General features: G+C 40.1%; 2 protein-coding genes across 6 annotated transcripts; both read right to left on the bottom strand.

Moving 5' to 3' along the window:
• Positions 1-959: 959 nt before the first annotated feature.
• On the bottom strand, positions 960-6884 carry LOC120558314 (protein-serine O-palmitoleoyltransferase porcupine-like). 4 transcript variants are annotated; one of them, XM_039799238.1, is made up of 15 exons: positions 6673-6884; positions 5787-5929; positions 5491-5683; positions 5298-5341; positions 4960-5141; positions 4703-4833; positions 4578-4598; positions 4226-4240; positions 4000-4125; positions 3813-3913; positions 3601-3677; positions 3430-3493; positions 3138-3223; positions 1801-1911; positions 960-1503 (listed from the first exon to the last, which is right to left on the bottom strand). In XM_039799238.1, the coding sequence occupies exons 2-15, from the start codon at positions 5920-5922 to the stop codon at positions 1402-1404; spliced, it is 1389 nt and encodes a 462-aa protein (XP_039655172.1). In that variant the 5' UTR covers positions 5923-5929; positions 6673-6884; the 3' UTR covers positions 960-1401. The 4 variants fall into 4 exon arrangements, 3 of the variants coding, with proteins under 3 accessions (XP_039655172.1, XP_039655173.1, XP_039655171.1); XM_039799239.1 differs by having other exon boundaries at positions 5787-5924; XM_039799237.1 differs by lacking the exon at positions 6673-6884 and adding an exon at positions 6439-6657.
• Positions 6885-8492: 1608 nt separating this feature from the next.
• On the bottom strand, positions 8493-12732 carry LOC120559891 (zinc finger protein OZF-like). 2 transcript variants are annotated; one of them, XM_039801969.1, is made up of 4 exons: positions 12438-12732; positions 12207-12294; positions 10776-10932; positions 8493-10645 (listed from the first exon to the last, which is right to left on the bottom strand). In XM_039801969.1, the coding sequence occupies exons 1-4, from the start codon at positions 12634-12636 to the stop codon at positions 9758-9760; spliced, it is 1332 nt and encodes a 443-aa protein (XP_039657903.1). In that variant the 5' UTR covers positions 12637-12732; the 3' UTR covers positions 8493-9757. The 2 variants fall into 2 exon arrangements, with proteins under 2 accessions (XP_039657903.1, XP_039657904.1); XM_039801970.1 differs by having other exon boundaries at positions 10776-10920.
• Positions 12733-23568: the final 10836 nt, after the last annotated feature.

Raw genomic sequence — 23568 nt, 5'->3', positions numbered from 1 at the left:
ACATTGTAATTGCTGCCTCGTAACCATAACATGTGCTCTTTTCATTCAAAAGGAAACTCTGTGTTGTCTTACACATGCTCGAGACACAAGCTCTGTGAAAGGATACGTCTGGTTGCGATATTCTACATTTTTCTTATTGCCAACAAATCCCATGAAAAGACCCAAACCATTCATTAATGTATTCTACTAACTAAGTGTTGCCTCTGTAGCCAGAGCCTCATGCAGCTTATTCTTCTGTGTCATTGACTTCTGTTGTTGTCCAAAATGTATGTCACACTGTTGCCCTGGACCTGGGTGACATGTTCCTTGATTGCAATGAACGTGGGCACTGCATTTTATTTTGTGTCAATCCCACATACACTGTCATGCTGCTATATATATATATATATATATATATATATATATATATATATATATATATGTTGCTCTATATATGCTATATATATATATATATATTTTAATCAATCCACATACACTGTCATGCTGCTATATATATATATATATATATATATATATATATATATATATATATATTTTTAGCAGCATGACAGTGTATGTGGATTGACACTAAAAATATATATATATATATATATATATATATATATATATATATACACACACACTCAGTAGAGCTCAACATGTGTATTCTTTCGCTGCTTAAAAAAGATCCAAACAAATGTACTGTTTAACTCTTGTTTGAGAAATATTTGCCAAAATCTACGTGCCCACAGGTTTTAGAAAATAATTAAGCCTTCTTTTTTTTTAAATGAAGTGTATAGAATAGGATTAGGGCTGAGAGCCACAGACAGGCTGGGGAGGTCAGAAAGTATTGAGAGACGGGCAAACGTATTGTTGGTCTTTCCATGGGATTTGTTGAAAATAAGAAAGCCATAGAATATCACCAGCCTAATCCTTCAAACCTAAACATACGATTGTAAAACACTTTGAGGTGAGGGTGGGGAAACCACGTCTGGAGGACATCTGCCGCAGTCGACCCTGAAAACACCTAGATAGTGGGCTCTATCATGTGTCCACAGAAAGGAGCAGCCAATCTCCACCATGCTGATAGGTATTGATTGTGACTCACAGTGAGACGTCGGTAACTGCTGTCACAACATGAGGGTTGACAACTGCGGCTCGGATAAAAAAGGATGCGATACGGAGAAAAGGAGGGAGGAGTGGGCTATCATTCCATGGATATCAAAACTAGTCCCCCGGCAGGTTAGAATAATAGATTACCCAGCCAACATGCGGCGCAATCTGAACACTGGGCGTTGGTTTATTGTTGTATACAGGTTGAGTCTGCTCTCTTCGGTCTGAGGCGGAATAAAGTCACAGTGCAGAAGTGGAGAACCAGCCATACATCTCTCCTTATTGCTTCACTTTCTCCGTCTCTCATTATTAGAGAATGAGGCGGTACAATATCCAGCATCCAAATGTGACCCAGTGGCTTGTCCAGCTCAGCTCGGACCACTTCTGAATAGTATGATGGCTTACATCGTCCTGCAGGGGGCAGCACATGCTATTTGAGCTCAATGGGACAATGAATATACACAAACCTTTACTTATTTACAAGCTCCATAAAAACATTTTTACAAAAAAGTGATTAAGCATTCATTTATTTTTACTTTATGAACAGAATATAAAATACATACTTATACAAAAAAATGATTTATATGACAGTTCACGCCTCTCCTTTAAACTATAAATACCGCATGTCACATAGTGTGCTGCCATTTTACGAGTAAAGGGCGTATGAATATAGTCGCATACATTCGTCTAAACGTGTTGTGACCATACCTCATCCTCCTCCATGTAGTCGACACTGGAGTTGAACACTGAGCCCAGGTACGTCAGGTGGAGTATTGCCAGAGCGCTGAATGCTATGTTAATCAAATACACCCACAGCTTCTGCAGAGGGAGAAACAAGGCATCGTGTAAGAACAAAAGACTTGTCTTTTATACATATTTTGCATTATTGTATCGTGTGTGTGGGTTTTTCTCTCTTTCTCTTGAACCTATTCTCCCAATCTGCTTTCTTACACACTCCTGATGAAGCAGATTAGCCAAGTGTTTGTGAAATACTAACTTCTTCTACCAAACGTTAACTTTGATTGTTATCATGAATATTTCAAGTTATAGAGAAATACTTTAATGTATACTTTAATGTATCATTGCCTAAATTGTGATCAGCACTATGTTACAGTCCATGCAGGCTGCTTTTTCTCGGTATAAATCATTATTCCCCCCTCCCTGCTGCTCTTGCTGTGTGTAACCAATTTAACATAAGGGATTTTTGCTGGGCGCTAGCCAGTCAACTGAAAGCGCATGGCAGACCACGGTTCTGCTGTATTTTAACCGCAGCAGTTGTGTTTTTTTCTGGCATTAAAACCTGATCATGTACACACTACTTCAGTTATACATTAGATGTATCTTTTTAATGATTATACTATTTCTTGTGTTTTCTAATATGATAGCCAATTTGCCTGCTGAGGACGTTTATCATTATTCTTATTATAGGCTAAATCAAAGGGGGAATTATAAGGAGCTTAGTTTTCACATTTTCAAATATATGCAGAGTAAAAATAGAAAGCACATTTTTTTATGAATGCTAACTAGGCCAGAAGATCTACTGGGTAGGCCCCCTTTGCGCACCTCCTGCTCTGTAAGGAAGTGCCAGCAATGCCAGTGCACTGGCCATTTGCACAGATGAAATAGTTGGAAGAAAACCAGGATATGTACAAGACACCACAGGCCTGTGGTTGGAATAGGCATTTCTATTTGTGCAGTATGAAGCATTAATTGAACAAAAACAGAAACAAAACTAAAAGAAACCACAAATTTGCAAATAATATATATATATATATATATATATATATACATATATATATATATATATATACATATATATATATATATACATATACATATATATATATATATATATACATATATATATATATATATATGTGTATATAATATATATATGTATATATATATATATATATATATATATATATATACTGTACATATGTTTTTTAAATGTCTAACTTTTACTTAAACAAAAGCTGCTGAAGTAATAATAAATGACTGGTAACAAAGGACCCCCTCTCTGAAAAGGACGAGCAAGGTTCTACCTTTTTGTTCCTGTGAGTACAGTTTGGCTGACATTTCTTTGACAGCACACAGGCATTGAAAATGGCTGCAAGCCTCTTCCGCAACACTGAAACACAAAACAAGACCAAAGCATTAAAATGAAGCCAGAGGAAGAGTTCCTTTTTTAGCCATAAGAGGTAAATTACAAGCACTGCAGTGAACAGAAACAGTGTGTAACAGCGGGTGCAATTAACCATTACTGCAAAGCTAAGCACCTTCTTTAAATGGAAAGGTTCTAATGTGGAAAAGAGACAACACTGGGCAGACTCTCACCATGCTCAATGTACGTGATGAACCCAAGAGACAGAAGCACTGCACCCAGGTGAAAACTCAAACCCTGCCAGGCACAATAGTTAGAATCTAAACAATCCTCTCATTAAAAAGGAGAAACAGTGCAGAGTGCGAGGTATAATTGCTTATGTAAGACGTCCACAAAGTACTCACATGCAGAAGGGCGCTGGCTGTATACGTCACCATGATGGCGGAGAACGTCCCAAATTTGAGCGCGCTCTTAAAAACATCTGTGAGACGAGAGCATCAGCTTGCTTGAGAGACAGTGTCTGTTTGTATGAGCCATTACGATGCCGTTCATAATGAGATCGAAAAACAGAAACAGCTGATGCCATCAAGCAATCACTGTTAACATTATGACTCACAGGTGTGCAGAAAGCGAGACATGGGCAGATTCCACGACGTTACCACCTCCACCATCGACCGGGGAAACTCTATATTCAGCGGCTTGGATACAGTCATATCCCTACAGAACCAGAGATGAAGGGGCCGTTTTAAAATGTCAATAAAGACAAATACACGTCACGTTCATACTGCAAGTGCAGTTCTGACCATTTGAGGTTTTCCTTCTCCTCTGTAAAGCCTGCTCCAGCCAGAGTAGTAGTAGTCTCGCTCAAATAACCAACAAAATAGTTGCTGAAGTGGAAAGACATTGTGTTCTCATACGCCAGCATCCACCTGATGCAATGACATTAAAAGAAGAAACACATCGATGTTACACGCAAATGTCAGGTTCATTTGGACCTAATTAATCCCTACACAACACTAAAATACATACTTTGCCGGTGTACCTCTGACAAGCAACAGAATAAAGAGAGAAGGTGTAACAGTTAATGTTAGTTAGTGATTAAATCCATTTAAATGTTTTGTTGACTTGCCATGCGATGATCTACGTCTCACTACGTTTTTCAAGATGGTGGAACAGTGGTGGTAAATGAGAGGGTGAGACGGGTGTCCTGGTGCACATGGCTGCACAGAGAGGGGGGAATGATGTGGATACATGTGTGCAGGAAAATGCGTTGCACAAATGGTAAACAGGAAATGAGCATGCGTTAAAAAGTATACAAAATATGTGGAGGGCATGCCTACAATGTTGAGTATCAGAATCACTGAGGTGGACAGTTCATTACCTGATCTTTCTTCTCTTTTTGCTGTAAACAAAGTAGAAGAAATCATTTAAGCCGGTGTCAATCCAAGCCAGCCAATAAACAGGGATGTCGATTTTATTTATTTTTTATCTCTATGTTACACTCACCCTCGTAGTAACTTGTCTCCATAGACCGGTATGAAATAAGGGAAAAGGTATGGTGCCACGCAGTTGGAAATAACAAGGCAGACCTGGCTCTTCACCCAGCTAACAGACACTTTTAAAAGCCACGAAAAGCTCTGAGGAGAAGAAAGAACCAAATATTTCAACAGTTAGCAGGTTTGTCTCGGGATAAATCTTTTAATTAATCCTCACCCAGCCCCCACACCCTCTTCCGTGCTTAAGAGATACTGTATCACACTTACCAGCTTACGTCCTTCTAAAGCGTCTTTGTAGCTGTTGAAGCTGATCCAGGGACCAAAGATGACTGTGCCCACAAAGTAAATATAGCCCATGAACTCAATGGGTGAGGGTACACTGGCCACGACACCTCTGTCCAGATCGAAGGCCAGAGAGATGGCTTTCATGGCAACCACCATCTGCGAACCTAGTCAGCAGCAAACAGCACTTAGTCACTAGATTCCAACGTTAGACCATTATCAAAGCTGAATATGAAGGTAAAACGAGAACAAGCACATGCATTGCTTTCATCTATCAGAAATGTGTCCAATGTTGCTGCCTACAGAAAACATTCCTGGCCTACCTCTCATCTTGTGCCAGTTGGTGGTGTCCATCATGTGCAGCTCGCTGATAAAATTGGATAAGAATAGCTTCAGTTTTGATGTAGGCCTATAGTTTATATATATAGTAAAACATCACTGCAGCGCTGACTTTGCAAAGTGTTCACTTCAAAGACAGACTTTGAGCTGTCAGGTATCAGAGGAGGACTCTCTTACCCCAGCAGCAGGTAGATGAGCACAGTGATGGAGAGGAAGGTGCCTCGCATGGTAGAGTGGCGGCACAGGAAGAGGAAGAGGTAGCAGAGAAGGCTGAGGAGGACCACCCAGATCATATGAAGCTCAAAGAACAGGTAGAGAGTGTAGAAACCTCCTGCGACTGTGCCCAGGTGTTTCACAAAAGAGGGGAGGCCTGACGTAGCAAGATAAATATATATAGGCGATTATGATGATGCGAGCTATGCTGTATAAAGGGTGAAATACACCGAGTGGGCACAAAGTAACTGGACTCTCACCCAACATCCAGAGAAGCCGACACAGCAGGCAGATAACCAGCAGCTGCCATACTTGCTCCAGGCCCTGCTGAGCTGTAGGCAGCAGGCAGCCATGAGCAAGCTCTTGGAAAAACTTCTGTCGGCTGAATGCTCCCATGACTAGACTTAAAAAAAAAAAAAGCAGAGGGAAGCCATTTTTACAGCAACAAAAATGGTTTCTATATTACCAATGTCAGCATACATATACATCTACGGCTATAAAGCAAGCACAGCTGACCACTAAACCACTCACTCACTGTCAACAGACACACACAACCTCACACTTCAAATCCCAGCATGCACAGCACCTCATTACAAATCTGTGCAAATCCATGCAATGGCTGTCAAAGTTTTGATGATGGCAAAAAAAAATATGCTCATGCTCATTTTTGGTATCTAAATGTATAATAATGCATGTCTTAATTTCGCATCAAATGCATCAAACTGGAACTGTCACAAAGAAATCTCAACATGCACACAGTAGCACAATACAATTTTGAATTATTTAGCGCTGTATTGGGGAAGTGAAGACTTATTTAGGCTACAGGGCAGTATGAAAAATAGTAGACACATGCTATTCTGCAAGGCATGCTCTCTCCGCAATGCAGTCGACCAAGGGGATGAGTTGACTCACAGCTGCATGACTACAACCGCTGCATTGACTGCACAGTATGTTCAGCGCTGGGCGACTTGCCAGAAAGCAGAGCATCTTGTTAGCTTGTAAAGATCGTTAACCTTGCTTCACCTAGCCAGCGGGATTTACAGTCATGCTACCAACGTACTTGAGAGCGGTTCCCCAGCCCCCCACGTCAGGAACAGCTAACTGGACGCCCCGGGCAGGGCAGTATTTTCCAGGGGTTAGACTTACCCTTTCTGGGCAGCAGCTGGAGGTTCCTCCCCGTGTTTCTACCCAGCTGCTTTCCCGTCCCTTTACTGTGAGTGAAGCGTGTGTTCTACCGCTGTGTTTCAAGCACACTCGGTCCAGATGATGCTTATCTGGATGACTCCCATTGTCACAGCATCAGCACCACTTGACTGTCATCTAGGCAGCCAGGCGGAATCATATCAACCAATGTGCTGCTTAGGTCTAGGCACGTCAGCCAATCATAGCTGTCGTTGGCTTTAAGTAACAGCCAATTCGGCCAATCAGAATAATCGTCCACCATTACCGGTGCCTTCTGACCAATAGGATGTAACAGCGTGCAGATGGAAGCCCGTGAACTGGCATCTGGCTCGGAGATGTGGTACAAGAGGTTTTGGAGGGATGAACTGTGGGTATGAATAATAAAATCAATATACACTTAATCTACTTTTTCTTTTGGGAACATTCTTTGGCCAAAGAACAGAATTCAATTTTTAATTTAAAAACATCTCAGAAAAGCAAATAGCAACGTGACTCTATGTGCATACTTGTATTTAGTTTTTATCAAAACATGTAAAACCGCAGTTCTGTGTTTAGGGAGTTTGTTAAAATGCTAAACTATAATTTTATGTAGGCTAATGCAAGCAAAAAGTCATACTTTTTAAGGTGAAGTTGTAACTAATGACTTCGTTTAAAATGCATTTACCAATGCTATACAGATCAGTAATAATTAAGCTGTTAATAAGAACAATGTTTGGGTTGCCAGGTTGTGAAACTATTCTTTGGCTATTGTTTCTCTTCGTCATTAATAAAGGTTAATGGATCTTTCATTTGAATAATTAATCAATTCTGCAGTTATAAATGTTAACAGTCACCAATAAAGTGTCATGAATTTCCCACTTTCTAATTCTGCAGCTACAAATGTTTGTAAAAGGTCCCTAGTGTCATAAACCATCAATTCTGCACTTTTAAATGTCATTAATAAAGTGTAATCAAGTTGCTGTTTCTGTTAATAATAATAATAATGTTGCAGCAATAAACCATCAAGTCTGCAAAATGTTGAATTATTTAGTTCCAGAAGGGGTAAGATCACATGCCAGAAATGTATCACTACCTGGCAACCCAAATGTTTTTCTTACAAAATGCTAACAGATCAATTAAGTATTAGTTTCTGATAAGTGTATAAATGGAGCCTTATAAGAAACATAGCTAGAAAAAAAACACCCACCAACACCAATAAACCTCTGAAATAATTACTATGACCTGTGCAAACAAATAAACCTAAACACCTCATTGTGTTTTACTTCTAAACCATGCTGTAGTAGTAGAAGTAAAAGTACCCTTTGGGAAACAAAAGTAAATAGTGACAAAAAGGCCCAACGAATGAAGGCGTGAAGCCACCTTACTGTTATTGTACTGTGGGCTTTTTTCTGCAATGGGATTGCATCTTACAGAATAAGCGGCCCATTCTAATGTAATATGACATACTGAAACAGAGGCCGGTCCAAGACAAGCAGGAAGACAGTTCTGGGTCAATTTACCAATCTCTCTAGTACCACCATCAGGACAAATCTGAATGCACTATTAGACACAGAACCCTCCCCCCTACTCAATTCCATAAGTAAAAAGTATGTCCAGCAAATATAGTACAGTCCTTTTATTTCTGTATATATTGTTATATACAGATTATATTTTCATTTAGAGATTTTATTTCTTTGTGTCTAAGTGAGAATCAGCCTCATGTGGACACAATGCTAGGGGTGCTGGGTGGTTTTTGGTGGTGGGGGGTGTGTTTTTAAAAAAAAAAGGGGGTAGAGAAAATTTGGTTTGGTTTTAATTGAGAGTTTTTAATGTCAGTGTTACAAGGCCCAAACGCTATGACAGTAGTCATGGCATGAGGCAAAGAAAACATGTTTTGGTATAAAATTGTCATATAGTGACTGTAGTGACTTAAACTAATATGAAGTTCATTTAAAAAATGTACACAAAAACAGGACTTCCAGCAAGCTGCTGTGTTAACAACCGTTTTAAAACCTGTAGCTTCAGAGTCAGTGAGTGTGTTGTATCCAGTAATGTGAATATAATGCTAAATGTTTAACTTGTCTCCGTTCACAGAGCCTTGGGGGTCAGTGTCAGCTACAGACCAGCAGCCCTGCAGCAGCTAGGGAAATATGTCTCTCTCACTTACAGTTTAGCAGGTTAGGTTCTTGCTTTTATGGCAAAAACAAGTCTCTAAACAGCAGTTTCCTCTATCAATATGCCTTGCTTTCAGTCACTTTCAGATTTTAGTTCATACAAGCAAACTCAAAAATGTAATAGCCTACTTGTTTATCCCAAATTTACATACACGTCTTAAAAAAAAAACATAACTTTATGTGCAAATACATTTCTATATATAAAACAACAGACAATATGTCTATGTGGTTTCTCAGTAGCTGAGGTAGATGAGAAAACTGAATTAAATGGCAATTCTTGTCAAATATGATGCTAGATAACGAGATCCATGATATCAATAGCAATGTGCATTTGCCCACAGACTAACAAACTGGTTATAAATGTACAGAATATAGTCTGCAGTCCAAATGCTACCTGGTGCAGTTTCACAATCAGTAACAGATTCTGCTTACTTACAGAACAGTGTTATTAACCAAACAACAGTGGTAAAACAAATGATTATGACTATAAAATAGCAGCATTACGAGTTCAGTCACTTGCATAAAAAAATATCGATGTGCTGAACCAGATTATGCCTACCAACCAAAGAAAATAGACATTGAAGAGAAGTGTGCAGCAATACATTCACAGTATGTATGTATGTATGTATGTATGTATGTATGTATGTATATATATATATATATATATATATATATATATATATATATATATAAAGTATATATATAAATAATGGGTTTGTTTTTACAGAATGTGCTATTAGCTTCATGATGATATTGGTATAAGTAGTAAGGAAATGTGAAACATTACAGCTGAGGCAAACGTGCTAGTTTGACATATGAGGTCAAACTATTTAGATCAGAGCACAATCTCCAGGTCGTAAGCAATTCTTTCCTTTTTGATGTGCTCAACGCTTTGCTCAACTGGAGAAATCAGAGGATTGTTCCTCCTTCACAATATTCTTCTTCTTACAATCACTTGGTTTGCTTAAAATATATTCATAATTTCTTTTAACCTCAAGTAATGCTGAGGTGAGGTACTGTGGTGAAAAGAGCTTTAGTGCGGGGGGTAGTTCTGGATGTTGGGGGGGAAGGGGCTGAACGGAGGTTGCAGGATAGTTGTGCAGGTTCCTTGAGAGCCTGGGAACTGGCGGAGGTAGACGTGACACAGAGGAAGGTTTTAGAAACAATGGTATAGAGATCAGGTCAGCAGTCTGGCTTGGCTCAGGCTTCTCCAGCTGGCTTTCTGGCATCAACTTACTGTCGAAATGTCGACGCTTGATATTGGTGGAATCCTCTTCATACTCGGTTACAGACTCAGCCAACGGCAGGAATAAAATGTGGTTATGACGCTGGCAGAACAGTACGCCACACTTGGCGCACTTCCTGCCATCTTTGACATGCAGCAGTTTATGACGCTTGAGGTTATGGCTTGTAGTGAAAGATCGATCACACACGTTGCACGGAAAGGAAGGCTCGCGGACACACTGGTGCGCCGTAAAATCTGCCTGACTTGTGAAATGCTTTTCACAAATGTCGCAGATAAAGGAGCTTTCTTCTTCATGCTCCCGTTTGTGTTTCATAAGCTGCGGTACATTGGTGAAGTACTGATTGCACTGCTCACACTGATACCCACCTGCTGGTACAAATACATGTTTTAGGCACACAATGGGACTCCTTTTGTCAAGATGTAGGATGCCTGGTGGTACTTTAAATGATGGTGATGTCTTGTTTGGGCTGGGTGTTTTTGATTTGATTGTTGTGGTTTCACTTTCAGTCTCAGCCTCTTTAGTTAAGGTTTCTCCTTCCTAGGAAACACACAAACAGAAGAGAGTGAACCTTTATGCCTTCTTAACACAATAACAACACAAAATTAAATATACTGATTTTCTAAAAGCAACAAATGAATGCAGAAAAAAAACAAGTAGTGGCTGCTACCTTTGGCACTGATGGTGTCTGTATTTCCCCCATCAAAACAGAGGACTGGAGGTCCACAGGAGAATCAACTCTGGGTGGAGTTGTTTTTTCCTCGGTTTCAGCCGTTTTGTCTGTACGGCGTCGCCTTTTTCTACGACCGTAAAACCTTTGAACAAAACTGAGAAAATAAGTGTGTCACATATATCTACTCGTCAAAGTGGAATAGTAAAAATTTGCACTTTTCAAATGCAATAAAGATGGTGAGCATTAACAGCTTGTGGTGCGAGAGACATTAGTGCAGCAAGGCACTAAAACAGGGGTCTTAAACGTTTTGTAAGCCCAGGACCCCTTAACTAAAAGAGAGACGGACCCCCCCCCACCCACTACAGATATTTTATATATAAAATTAAGCTGCATATTAAACGGGGCCTACAATAATGTGTAGGGCAGCCTAAAGCCTTTACGCATACCTTTTTAGTGCATAGCTAATACTAAGCTATTAAAATAATTGTTGGCATGATTTCATAATTTACACTACCTGTCAAAGCTTTGGGGTCACATAGAAATTTCCATTCCACTCAATTATAGAGAGAATACCAGCTGAGATCAGTTGCATTGTGTTTTTAACCAGGGCAGCAGTTTTCAGATGACATTATGTGCTTACATAATTGCAAAAGGGTTCTCCAATGTTTTCTCAGTTAGCCTTTTAAAATGATATCAGATTAGTAAACAGAATGTGCCTTTGGAACATTGGATGAATAGTTGCTGATAATGGGCAATGTAGATATTGCATTAAAGATCAGCCACTTCTTTCTACAACAGTCGAGAACCCTTTTGCAGGGTCAAAATCAATGTGAGCATCAAAACTAACTAAATTACTTTTCTCAGATCTAATGGTTGTAGCTGGTCCCCAGTGGACTTTAGCTACTTTTGTCTTTAAGCTTTTGAGTGTTGTTTATGTATTATCTGCTCTAGCTTTTCCAACTTATACACAGATATGGTAGTAATAATAATGGTCCAAAATGGTGTGAAATTGCATATTTTCTTATTGGAAAAAATAGGCTAATATTTTATTGAGGGAGGACCACAAACCCTCCGCCTACGTGCACCGAAGTCTTCCACAAATCTAGGCTAGACTAGCTAGCTATGTCTTGAAGTCAAATGTCCTCCCCAATCAAAAGACAAGGAGCAAGGCTTAAGTAACAATAACACATAAAATGAAAATATGAAATCATTTTTGCGTAGAGTAAGACTTTGTCATGTTTTGTTGTTGCTGGTTTGCTAGCCAGTAACGTTAGCGTTAACGTTACACTGCTAGCCCCATTTGTGTCTCTCATATATTAGCTACTGAGAGAGGCACAGACTGGGGCTAGCACACTCCATACAATTGTAACTTAAACAACTTGCTAGCTATATAGCTAACAAAATTAGCTTTACATTTACATTTCTTACCTTTTCACTTTTTTCTTGGGGGTCTGTTTAGCGTATGTAAACAAAGAAGGCACAAAGTCTGGACTGTCGTGGTCCATGGACGCTTCCTCTATAAAACATAAACAAAACACACGTTTTTAGACAACTTCAGAATCTTCTGCCAAACATAGCTAGCTAGCTATATACCTCAACCAATAAGTCAGTAAGCTAGCTGGTATAACATGCTGTAAAATGAAAGCGCGTTTATCTTACGTGACTTAAAATGAGCGCCACAAATACGAGCATTTCCTTTGAGCACCTCGGTGCTGCCGTTCGCTTGTTGGATTGCTTGTAGCCATAAACGTCTCCGGTTGGCCTGAAACGGCCGAGATCCAGACGGTATTCTGTAAAATTTCAGTTTGCTCGTTGAGGAATGTCGATTTTTACACCCAGGCACGCAACAGGACGACATTTTACTTCAAAACTGTTTGGATTCAGCTGGTTAACGTTAGCTTCGGTCAAGGAAGTTCTTGGCAGCAACAACAATGTTCAACTTCCGTTGCCAAGACGCGCGCGCACTCTCATGAATCAGAATATCTTGGTTTGTGAACTCCGTTCTCTTATAAACTGTCTATGCTTAATACATAATGGTGGTAACACACGGCAGTTTGTTTGAACGGTTGACGTTAAACAACCGCTATAAACAACACTACATTACTGTCCAGGTAAAAACGTCGGTCTTGGCGGACTGTTTGATATTTATTTAATTTTTATTTGATAGGGACCATGCATATTTATGAACACTGTTGTATAAAAACACCATGTAAATATGCCAGAATTAGTAAAAAAAAACTACTTTTCATCTGCAGTCCCTAGGCAGGTGAGGTGACATATGACTAACATAGAGACAGCCAGCAGTCATACAGCACTCATTCACTATAAATTAAAAGGTACACATAATGGTGATATATGCATTAACAAAACAAACATACATGATGAAAAAGACATTATTCATCCACCTCTATACTGCATACAATGAAAGTTTATGGGTGATGGTGTGTGGGTATTCAAGCTTAAGAGTTTTGTTGAGCCCGTCTGTCTGTTTTGGCACAGTGACCACATCCACACGGTGCACTGAGGCCCCCTGGTGGAGGTGGTGGAAGAAGCACTCAGATGTAAATACTCTAGTAAAAGCCATGCATTGACATTTTATTTGAGTAAAAGTTCAAAAGTATTACCATAAAATATACTTCAAGTCCCAAAAGTGCTCATTAGGCAGAATGGCCTATTTTAGAATAATGTATATTTTATCACTGGTTTATAATTATTGATGTACTAATGTCTAAACTACAGCAGCATGGTGCCCAATGGTTAGCACTGTGGTCTCAGAGCAAGAAGGTTCTGGGTTCGATATCCAGGTCGTTCCGGGCCTTTCTGTGTGGAGTTTTGTATGTTCTCCCCATGTTTGCGTGGGTTTCCTCCGGGTGCTCCGGTTTCCCCCACCATCCATGAGCTCCATGGTTCTCCAGTCAGTGCCCTTGATCAAGGCACTGGCTCAGATCTGGAGTAAATCTGGAGAAAATTAGAATGTTGTTAAGTGAAAATGTTTTTGATTAGTTAATGCATTATCTACTGTGCACACATTAACCTATGGCTTCACTGTGTGACACAGGTCAATGATGACAAAAATCAAACAAATAAGCATGCTTTTATGTGCCAATTTGTGGACTAAAATTGTTTTGTAGAACACACAGCTTACTTTAAGCTATAATTTTAATTCTCTAGAGGTAGGCCTACTTTAATACAATAGATAAGTGCAGTCTGTATATGTGTGTACTAAAATGAACACTGGGTAAATGTGTGTTTCATTTGTCAGCACTCACAAGAAGTGGAGTGTCCTTGGTCTGGTACAGACATAATGTCTAATAATAAGTGCAGCAAATCTAGTGCATCTTTACAAATATAGTCTGGGGGGCACTTTAAAACATGAAGCATTTCAACATTCAAATATTTTCTCTGCAGAGCCACACCTTAAACACATTCCTAATACTCCCACAGCTTCTGTCTTAGGTGTATTTGTGTAGCCCATTGTGCCCTGGCTGGTACTTTTTCTCTGTCCAACTAGGATTTCTGTTTTTATATTCAGCAGCTTCATTCCAGTTGTCATTCAGAAACAAAAAAAAAAACTAAATTGCCCTCGAGTTTAATTTAGTTCAAAACACCGTTTTGCATATACAATTTATTTCTTAACTAAAACCTTTTTCAGAAACATCAAGGATGCTCCATTCTTAGTTATTGTTGGTACACATTGGCTTTCTGATATTGGCATTAGCACGCATTGAGCTTTTTCCTTTTTACCTTTCCCAAACACTTTACAATGAGGGTACACATAATCATGAATAGTAATCAATTAATTAATAATGAATAAACTAGAAATTGATTAGCAAGCATATAACAATTAGCTCCTGAATTACTCAGAATGGATGATCAAAGTAATGTAAGAAATAATGGAGCGGTAATCATGAAATGATGATACATTCTTAGTAAACTCTCAGTACAATGCACTGCCTTAATTGGTGAGACAGCACACAGAAACTAACTGAGAGTCAGTCACGAATGATGCATTAAAAAGTGGTCATTATGCATACTGTACATATCAAGCATGTCATAGACACTAGTTCTTCAATGTAGTAGCCTTCTCTTTTTAAGTAACTCATATTAACTAGTCCTTAATTCATGAGTTATTCAGTTTGATTCCTTACTCATTCTTTACTGTTCAGGGTTTTGTGAATCTTATTGTTAAGCGTTACGCTGTCCATTTCTACAATTCTGTTCAGATTCTTATGTTTCGTGTGACAATGATGGATACATGGCAGGCTTTGCCATTTAATGCATGGGCAATTTTACACGGAAGACATTTTGATTTGTCACAGCAGTAAAAGCATAAAAGTGTAAAATAATATAATTAATGATGCTTAATGGGACATTTGGATAGAACAGGGCCATCATTAATGTTATTAGTAACGCCTGTGCTTTTACTACCATGACAAGTCCAAATGCCTGCGGTGAATAAGGCCTATGGTGATTGTTGTTCATCCATTGATTTTTTTTGGCATCTTCCACAACAATACATGCTTTTAAAAAAATCATTTAAACAAGCAAGATTGCTCATGTAATTATTCCCTAGATTAAGTAAAGTTAAAGGATAAAGCTCAAGATTTTGTGTATTTTTCTTATTTTCAACAAATCTAATGATAATACTAAAACCAAAAGTGTATTAGTCCGTTTCTCAGTATTTTCTGACTTCCCCAGCTTCTCTGTTGCTCTCAGCCCATTTGTTCTTACTGAAAATGTAAATCTTAAAAAAAAAAAATGTCCCATTAACAGCTGGACACTTTAGTTTTTAGCAAAAGCTACCTATACGAATAAATGGTGTATTTGTTGGGACTATTTTCATCTGCGGTTTACTTGTGAGTATTTCTGGCAGCAGGACGATGCATGTGCACTGACTCTTAATAAACCACAGAGCCTGTGTTCATGGTAATGAATGAACATGTCACCTACTGCTATGGTGTGGCTCATTGTGGCTCATTGATCTGTTTATTAATAGTTTTTGAAGGTGAAGTGGCTTTGGCTACACAGCTTAATTCATTCTTCGTTTTGGTCTTTGTCACTGGAATAAGAAAAATACAGAATATCACTTATCTTTTCTGTGTCAGTACTCCACCAACAGATGTCACTGTTGTTGTTTCAGGATTTCAAAACAACAGTAAGATAACATTTTAAAAAGAACCATTTGAAACAAACTGGTAATTTATTTCAAAATTTGATATCATGTGACTTCACAAAACGTATTAATCCTCCCCACTTACTTTGCCTGTTTGAGTCCTTCTAAAACATCTCACTACGGAGCTCAAACCTAAATTTGTAGCTGTGATAAACAGTAAACCAGGTGGGCTTAAGGACGCCAATGTTGTGGATAAACGCTACTTTGACGTCTCATGGAGTGCACTCATATTCCGGTTTGAAAAATCAATCTATAAAGCTGCGTCTGAGAGTGCAATCAATACTATTTTTTTTCCACCCACACCTCTAGTGAGAGTGAGAGACAAACCAGAGTTCCATTGACTCCTGTGTTTAGTCACCATTGAACAGACTGGCAGTGTTTTGTACCACGAACAGACATGAATGCAAACAGTAGCGGACACCTGTGAAGCTTTTCTCAGGATTAGGCTAATTTTCTCCTGTAGTTATCACATCTTATATTATCCTTTTTGTACAATCATAAATCCCATACTCAACTTCAGGATACAGTTTAATTGCTCATCAATTGTGTTTCCTAATATCTACAAGCTTATGACCTGAAAAGAAATAAATTGGCATCGCCACTGTGTCCCTTCTCTCCCTTCTCCCCCCCCCCTCTTCTCACTCAAGGTGACTCCTCCATCTGCACCCTCCCTGGTCTTGCCAATCCCTCTCTCTGCAGTAACCATGGTACACTTACTGGGATCTGATTTCCCTCTTCTTTCTGTGAGGTGTCACTATCTCACCTGTTTCCTTAGTTGTCCTGGAGCTATGCATATCAATCAAAGCTCTGTGCTGCTGCTTTGTTCCTTGTGTGTGTGTGTGTGTGTGTGTGTGTGTGTGTGTGTAAGCGTGCGAGAGAGGGGCAGCTGGGTCATCAGAGTCGGCTATTTCTACTCTTATTTTGATGAAAATAACATATGAGGTGTACTGTTTACCTATATCTGTAGCACGCCCTCGAGTGGTTTTATTCCATTCATATTTTCATACCATCTCTTCGTGGATGAGGTGTGTCTTTGTACTGCGCTTCATTTCACTGCACAGCATCCTCATTTTAATTACCCTGTTCTTCACCCCTCCTCGCGTCATTCTAAGTGCAGGGAAAGAGGAGGTGGGGGGGGGGAATAAAGAAGAGATTGAGGAGAGAATATAAAAACAAATGTGAGAAGGGCGGGGTGGGTTGTGAGTGAATATGTGGCCTGTTTTGGGTGAAGGCAGAGGAGAGAGAAGAGACAGTGATGGGGAGATGCAAGCCAACCCCTCACTGTTTTTGTCCACAAATGGGCCAATAATTCAGTCCCTATTTTAACAGCTAAACATATACATTTAAAAATCCCCTGTGTATACACTTTTTCTTCCACTAAACAAACTGACAGTATTCCTTCTGGCTTCAAGCATTCCTGACCCATGTATCACTCATCACTTGCCATGTCTGACACGTTGCAGCAGGGTATGGGCGTGTTGCTTCCTGGTGGTGCTGGTGCCTGTACACTGCTATTGACATGCTTTTCTCTTTACCCAACATGCACAGCAACCCACAGGCTCAGCCACTTCCAGCGGGGAGTGTTGTGGCTGTCGCTCCTGCCATCACTCTGGTGAAGGGTTGAGCCACTACAACGCAATTACACATTCATTTCACCCACACAGCCAGCCAGCCAGTGAGACTCCCCTCCCCCCTCAGGCTCCCCATCTCCTCCCTGCTTTGCTCTGCTCTTTCTTATCCCCCTTCATATTTCTCCGCCAGCCCAACCACCGTCTCCATCTCTACCCGATATGGCTCAAATGCCTCCCTTACACCTTTAACCCTAACTTCTCTCTTTCATTTTACCCCTCTTTCACACTCTCTTCCACATCAGTGGCGGGGTTCAGAGAAATACACAAAGGATAGAAGCAGAGCTGGAGCGAGAGTGGGGAGGTGGAGGCCAAAGGGGTGAAGATGAGGTACGAGGTAAAGGGAGGAAAAAACAGCATGAAATAGTGTGAAATGTGAGGGGAGGATAAGAGTAAAAAGAGCTGAGTGGGAGGGAGGTAAGGTAAGGGGGTGGGGGGGTGGGGGGGTCGGGGGTGAGTGGAGAGACTGGCTAATGGTATATTGATTTGGATGAGCCTGGGGCAAATAAGTAGGAGTATGTGGGAGGAGGAGAGCCACAGCTTGCAGATGTCGTAAAACACCTGGGTGGGATAAGTTTTGTTTATTGTGCTCCTACTGACGGAAAGAGAGGCACATTTAGTAAACATCTTCGACTATCTGAGCAAGGCTTATGCGTGTTTGCACAAAAAAAACCACTCACATTTCAACGTTTGTATCGCAGCACTTGCATCTTAAGAGCAATTTAAAGGAAAGCGTAACTGTTTTTTTATGTTAGAAACATGATAGCTCAGCTGTCCGCCAGAGTTGGACAGACAAGAATAATATCAAAGCTTCTGGCTATAAAAGCAGGCATTTAGACAGCGGACAGCCACTGGGGATCACATTAAGCGAGATCACTAAGGGGGGAGAGGGAGGGATGGGGTGGACATTTTCTCTACATAATGCATCAAGGTGTGTGTGTATGTGTCCACGCACATGTGTCCTTGTAGGCACGTCTGTGAAAGATGTTGATATTGATCATTAAATACATTGCTGGGTGAATGATATAGTCTATTGATCTGAAGCGTCAGTGGAGATAAAGCATCATGGTAGGAAAACTGCTTGGAAATAACCTGGAATCAGGGGAAACAGGGGCGTTTTACAGCCAGCAGGATTACAGATTTAAAATCTGATGTAATATATTAGTTCAATGTGAATTTCCTGTGTAGTACTGTGCGGGCTGAGCAGGGGGTTGGAGTGAGGTGTAGGGGATGAAGACTCTATATTGTAGTTTGTACATTAGCACTCAAATTAATTAGGCACTCTCACTAAGCCTTCCTCCTCCCCTATGGTACCGTGGTAATCACCTTTCCCTTTGGAAAATTCGACGCCCACTGCTCTTGTTTTGTGTATTCCTTTGTTTCTGTAAACCTGCTGCTTCACCTCTCCTTCTCCACCCAACTTTCTCTCCTGCTCTCTCATTTTCTCCATTTGCTCATCTTTTTCTCGTTTATTGCAAAAATGCCACAAGCAGCTCCCAGCAGGATCCTTATTAAGGTTGTCCTGTAGCCAATTACATGCTCTGAAATATCTTTGGTCTCAGTCTGCCTCACATTTACTCCTTCTTTACAGGTGAGATGGTGTTGGTCAAAGCCAATCCCTTAACTCCCTCCCTCCTTTACCCCTCAAATCCCCTTTGCTTTCCCCTTCTCCTCTTTCCGCCCCATCCCTGCTCTGTGTTAAGTGTGCTGTGACACAGCAGCAGAGCGAGACGAGAATTGGGAATAGAGGATATAGAGTTGTGATGAGTGAAGATTTGAGAACAGTGATGGTTTGACATTAGGGAATAACGCCCCTCGCCCTATCTCCCTGACTGCCATGAAAAGCCATTAATTTGGATATACATGTCCCACATGCCAGTCAGCCTCTTATGATAGACAGATAATTCAATTCTTTATACTGCATAAAAACTCTCAAGTGTGTCTGCTTGTTTCTGTCTCTCTTCTCTCCCCTTTCATTAAAAATAATCTGTGCTATTTACATGGATGTTTATATGGTGTTACATCTCCCTTTAAATCATAATGCTCAAATTCAAAATCTCCACTGCATGGCTTCTACATTCTTACATTAGTTAGCTAAGCCTGATTTATTTCTGAGTTGTCCCTGAGCCCCTGAGATCAAGATCTTTTTTTCTTCTTGCAATAGAGACCTGAGAACAAAAGATCACAGCAATTAGACTCAGTCGCACAAAGAAAATCATCACACACACACACACACACACACACACACACACACACACACACACACACACACACACACACACACACACACACACACACACACACACACACACACACACACTAATTAAAACAATGACAACAATTATTAAAAATATCAGTAAGCAGACCTTTAAAGTCCTTCAGAGGACTGTATGTGACTTCAATTTGTTTTGTAGTTCATTCAAGCAGTAAGGTGCAAACTGTAGTGCTGGAAACCAGTTGAGTTTGTACAAGGAACCTTTAAAGCTTTTCTGTGAACTGAAGTCATGTTTGTTTACTTTGATTATAGTTATCAATGTAGCTATTCCTAGTAGTGAATTGAATGGCAGTGTGGTAAATGGTTTAGTGTATAGTGGCACTGGCAGCAACATGAGCATACAGAAAATATCCAAAGTAGCAGTGACCTGTATAATGTGTTTTCTGTTTTGAAGGCAGAAATCAACTTTGTCCCTCTTTAAGAATCCAATTTGAATTCTTTGTTTTAGAGTGAGGTGTTGTCGTGGGCAATCTGCTATCAAATTCCTAACTAATTCTAATGCTGTACTCTATCTACAAGATAAACATTGAGGGGATGGATTTGAGTAGGAACACCAAATATAAAATATTTGTCTTTTTAAAGATAAGAACAAACTTTAAATTAATAAAAGAGGACTAGAGGTTAAATGCAGACTGTAATATACAGAGAATGCCTAGTTTGAGGCAAAGAACATGGTACACAATATAGTATTGTCAGCATTTATATGAACATTGCAGTGTTGAGTTGAAAAATAAATATTTTTATGTATATAATGAATAGCAGGGGGCCTAATATTGATCCTTGTGGGACACCTTTATCAACCATTTGGTGACTTTTAATTTGAAACCAACAGTTTGAAAGCAACCAAAATTCACAAATATATTGGGGATAACTAGCAACAATGACTCAGATAGCAGCACAATGTCTGCTCTCATGTATTCCCTTGAACTGTGTTGACTTCTGCCTTGAGTCTATTTCCTGAGCTAGTTAATTAACAAGTCCATACTTCTGCTGACCAAAGTTTCCTCCACTCAGCTACGATAAGACACAGTTACCAACCGTAGAGCATCCTCTCCCCTCAGCCCACACACTGGCTTACCCTTTCTTCCATTCTTTCATTTATCCATCTCTTCACAGTCTATCTAAGTCGCCATCTCAGTGCCGCTTTAAGGCGGCTGGCCCGCATCATTTTCCTCTATGAAATAGCTTTCACGGTGACTTCTCCAGAATGTGAATGAAGCTGCTGCTGAGGGTTCATTCTCCACTATCAGTGTCAATCATAACCCTTACTATGATATGGCAATCACGTCACGTGAAGAGACGCAAGCATGCACACACACACATCATTTATATGAATAACTAAAACAAAATATGGTTCTTGCACAGCTGTATTATGTACTGGCAGTCTTTTCCTCAGAGCAGTAAATAAATAATGAGAACACTGTTAAAATTCTGCCAGTATTGCTCTGCTGCTATCAGCCCCGTGCCTCCCTGCTTTGCCTCTCTCTAAAGAAAAGGAAGGCCTCGCTTGAAAGAAAGAGTCTGCTTTTCCTTTAAAATGTTTTTATTCCTTTTGCTTTAATCTCCCCACTGTTCACCCCTCTCTCCAGCTCCTTCACCTGTCCTTTTCCATTTTTACTCATCATGAAAAACTTAGCTCTTGCTACTTCTCTTTTTCTTTTACTCATGTATACATAAAAAAAATGTATGAGACAGAAGCTCACAATTTTTCCCTTATCACTTTGGCGATGCATAACTTGCAGAACATGGCACATTGTCTCGTGGAATATTACAGAAAGACGTGAATGTCTGTCAGCTTTTGCTCTGTGTATTTGTGTTCGTTACTCATGCAGAGTTGAGATCCGTGGAGGTATACTAGGTAAAAGGTAGAGTTTAGTGGAGAAATAGAAGGGTGTCATCCTCCAGGCTACCTGCCCTTTAGTCAGATAGGAGAGAAAGAAGTGCAAGAATCAGTAGTGGATAATGTGAGATGACAGGCGCTAGTATTTAAGCCGGAAACAGATCATGACATGAGGTGTACAAGGCAGATCTGTCCGTTTAAATGTGATGATCTCTACTTTTTCCTGTCTTGTTGAAAGGGCAGTTGATATTTCAGAGTATTTCCACATAACACACTGACCTTTTGTGTTGGGGATGAAGATCTAAAGCAGACATATTGGGGCTGAGTGATGCAACAGATAACAAGACAATAGAGATATCTGCTTGTGTGTGTGTGTGTGTGTGTGTGTGTGTGTGTGTGTGTGTGTGTGTGTGTGTGTGTGTGTGTGTGTGTGTGTGTGTGTGTGTGTGTGTGTGTGTGTCTTTGTGTGTATATGGGGTGCATCCAGTATTAGTGGCTCTGCAGCATTCTGAGGGCTAAAATATGTGTCAGCCTGTTGAACTAACAGCCAACATGAATTTCAAACAGCAAATATCGCAAGACAGGATGTTAAAAATGTGTGTATGAGAGAGAGAGAGAGGGAGAGAGCAGCAGATAAACACATAATAAGTGACATGGCACTGCACGCTTAGAAGTTGTTCTTTATGTTTTGGCAGCTGATGAATGACTCTCTGATGTAGCAGAGAGAGAGTCCCAAGCACACAAAAATGGAAAAATAGGAAACTGACAGGTGGAAAACGACAGTATTCCCATAGAAAGGTCAACCCTGAGTGTGGTTGTGTACTGTAAATAAAATGATTTTAGCGTGTTTGTATCAGTGACTCTAATCCTTTCTGCCTTGTGGGCTGTCTCCCATCTCCAGCCCTGAGCTGGCAGTGGCACTGCAGTAAATGTGTCCGTAAAGGCTTTTTTAAATTGAAAATTGAAAATAGCGAGTGGTGCTATGATTGTGTGTAGTTTCACTGGGAGAACAGTAGAGAGGAATTGTACTCACAATAAAATATCTCCCAGGCTGGGCAGAAATCTCTCCCCCCCCTCCTCCATCTCTTCCTCAGCAGGTCATTCTGATTACTGCAGAAAACCGTTGTTCCAACCCATCTCAGCTTCTTCGCTGATCTCCCACACAGTCATTTGCATTTTTTTCTCTTGGCACTCTTCCATATCTTTCAATTTATACAGTCACACCTGTTATTCACTTGTTTTTCCCCCCAGTGTTTCTTTTCCCTCCTTCTTTGTGGCAGCGCAGAACCTCATCTAAATGCACAGCCAGTCACTAGCTCTCTACCTGCTTTGGGCATTTTTTTTTTTTTTTATGATTAATTCTTTATTATTTTTATATTTTTGAACACACAACATACAGAACAAACAAATACAATCGAACAGGAACCAAAACCCTCACCCACCCCTAGTCGCTCTCTTCTAATTCTTGTGGTGTTGAGGTCACCAGGACCGATACCGGTGCTGCTGCGTTTCTCCGTAGGTCTATAGTCGATGACTTGGCTTTGTTAATCCTTGCTGTAGAGAGATCAAGCATAACTATGTTGCTTTGGGCATTTTTTACTGGTTTGAAAAAGTGCAATCATTGTTTTCTTTCTAATACAGTCTAAAAACAACTCAAGGTGACACAGAATTGCTTACATGCCATGAGATGAATGAACCTATTCCCTGCTTGTCAGCGTGTCTTGATAGTGCCGGGCATGCATACTTTGATATTTCATTCACTTTTATGTAGCTTTTGGTGGTTATCTTGTGCTGTCCTGCTCTAACAGTATGCATAGGCTTTCCAGGGCTTGCTCTCTTGCCTGCAGACAAGCAGAGAGAGGCAGGGGAGAGAA

The sequence above is a fragment of the Perca fluviatilis genome, chromosome 5, assembly GCF_010015445.1.
Source record: "Perca fluviatilis chromosome 5, GENO_Pfluv_1.0, whole genome shotgun sequence".
NCBI classification, from domain to species: Eukaryota; Metazoa; Chordata; class Actinopteri; order Perciformes; family Percidae; genus Perca; species Perca fluviatilis.
The sequence above is the reverse complement of the archived record's forward strand: the minus strand, read 5'-3'. Positions and strand labels throughout refer to the sequence as shown.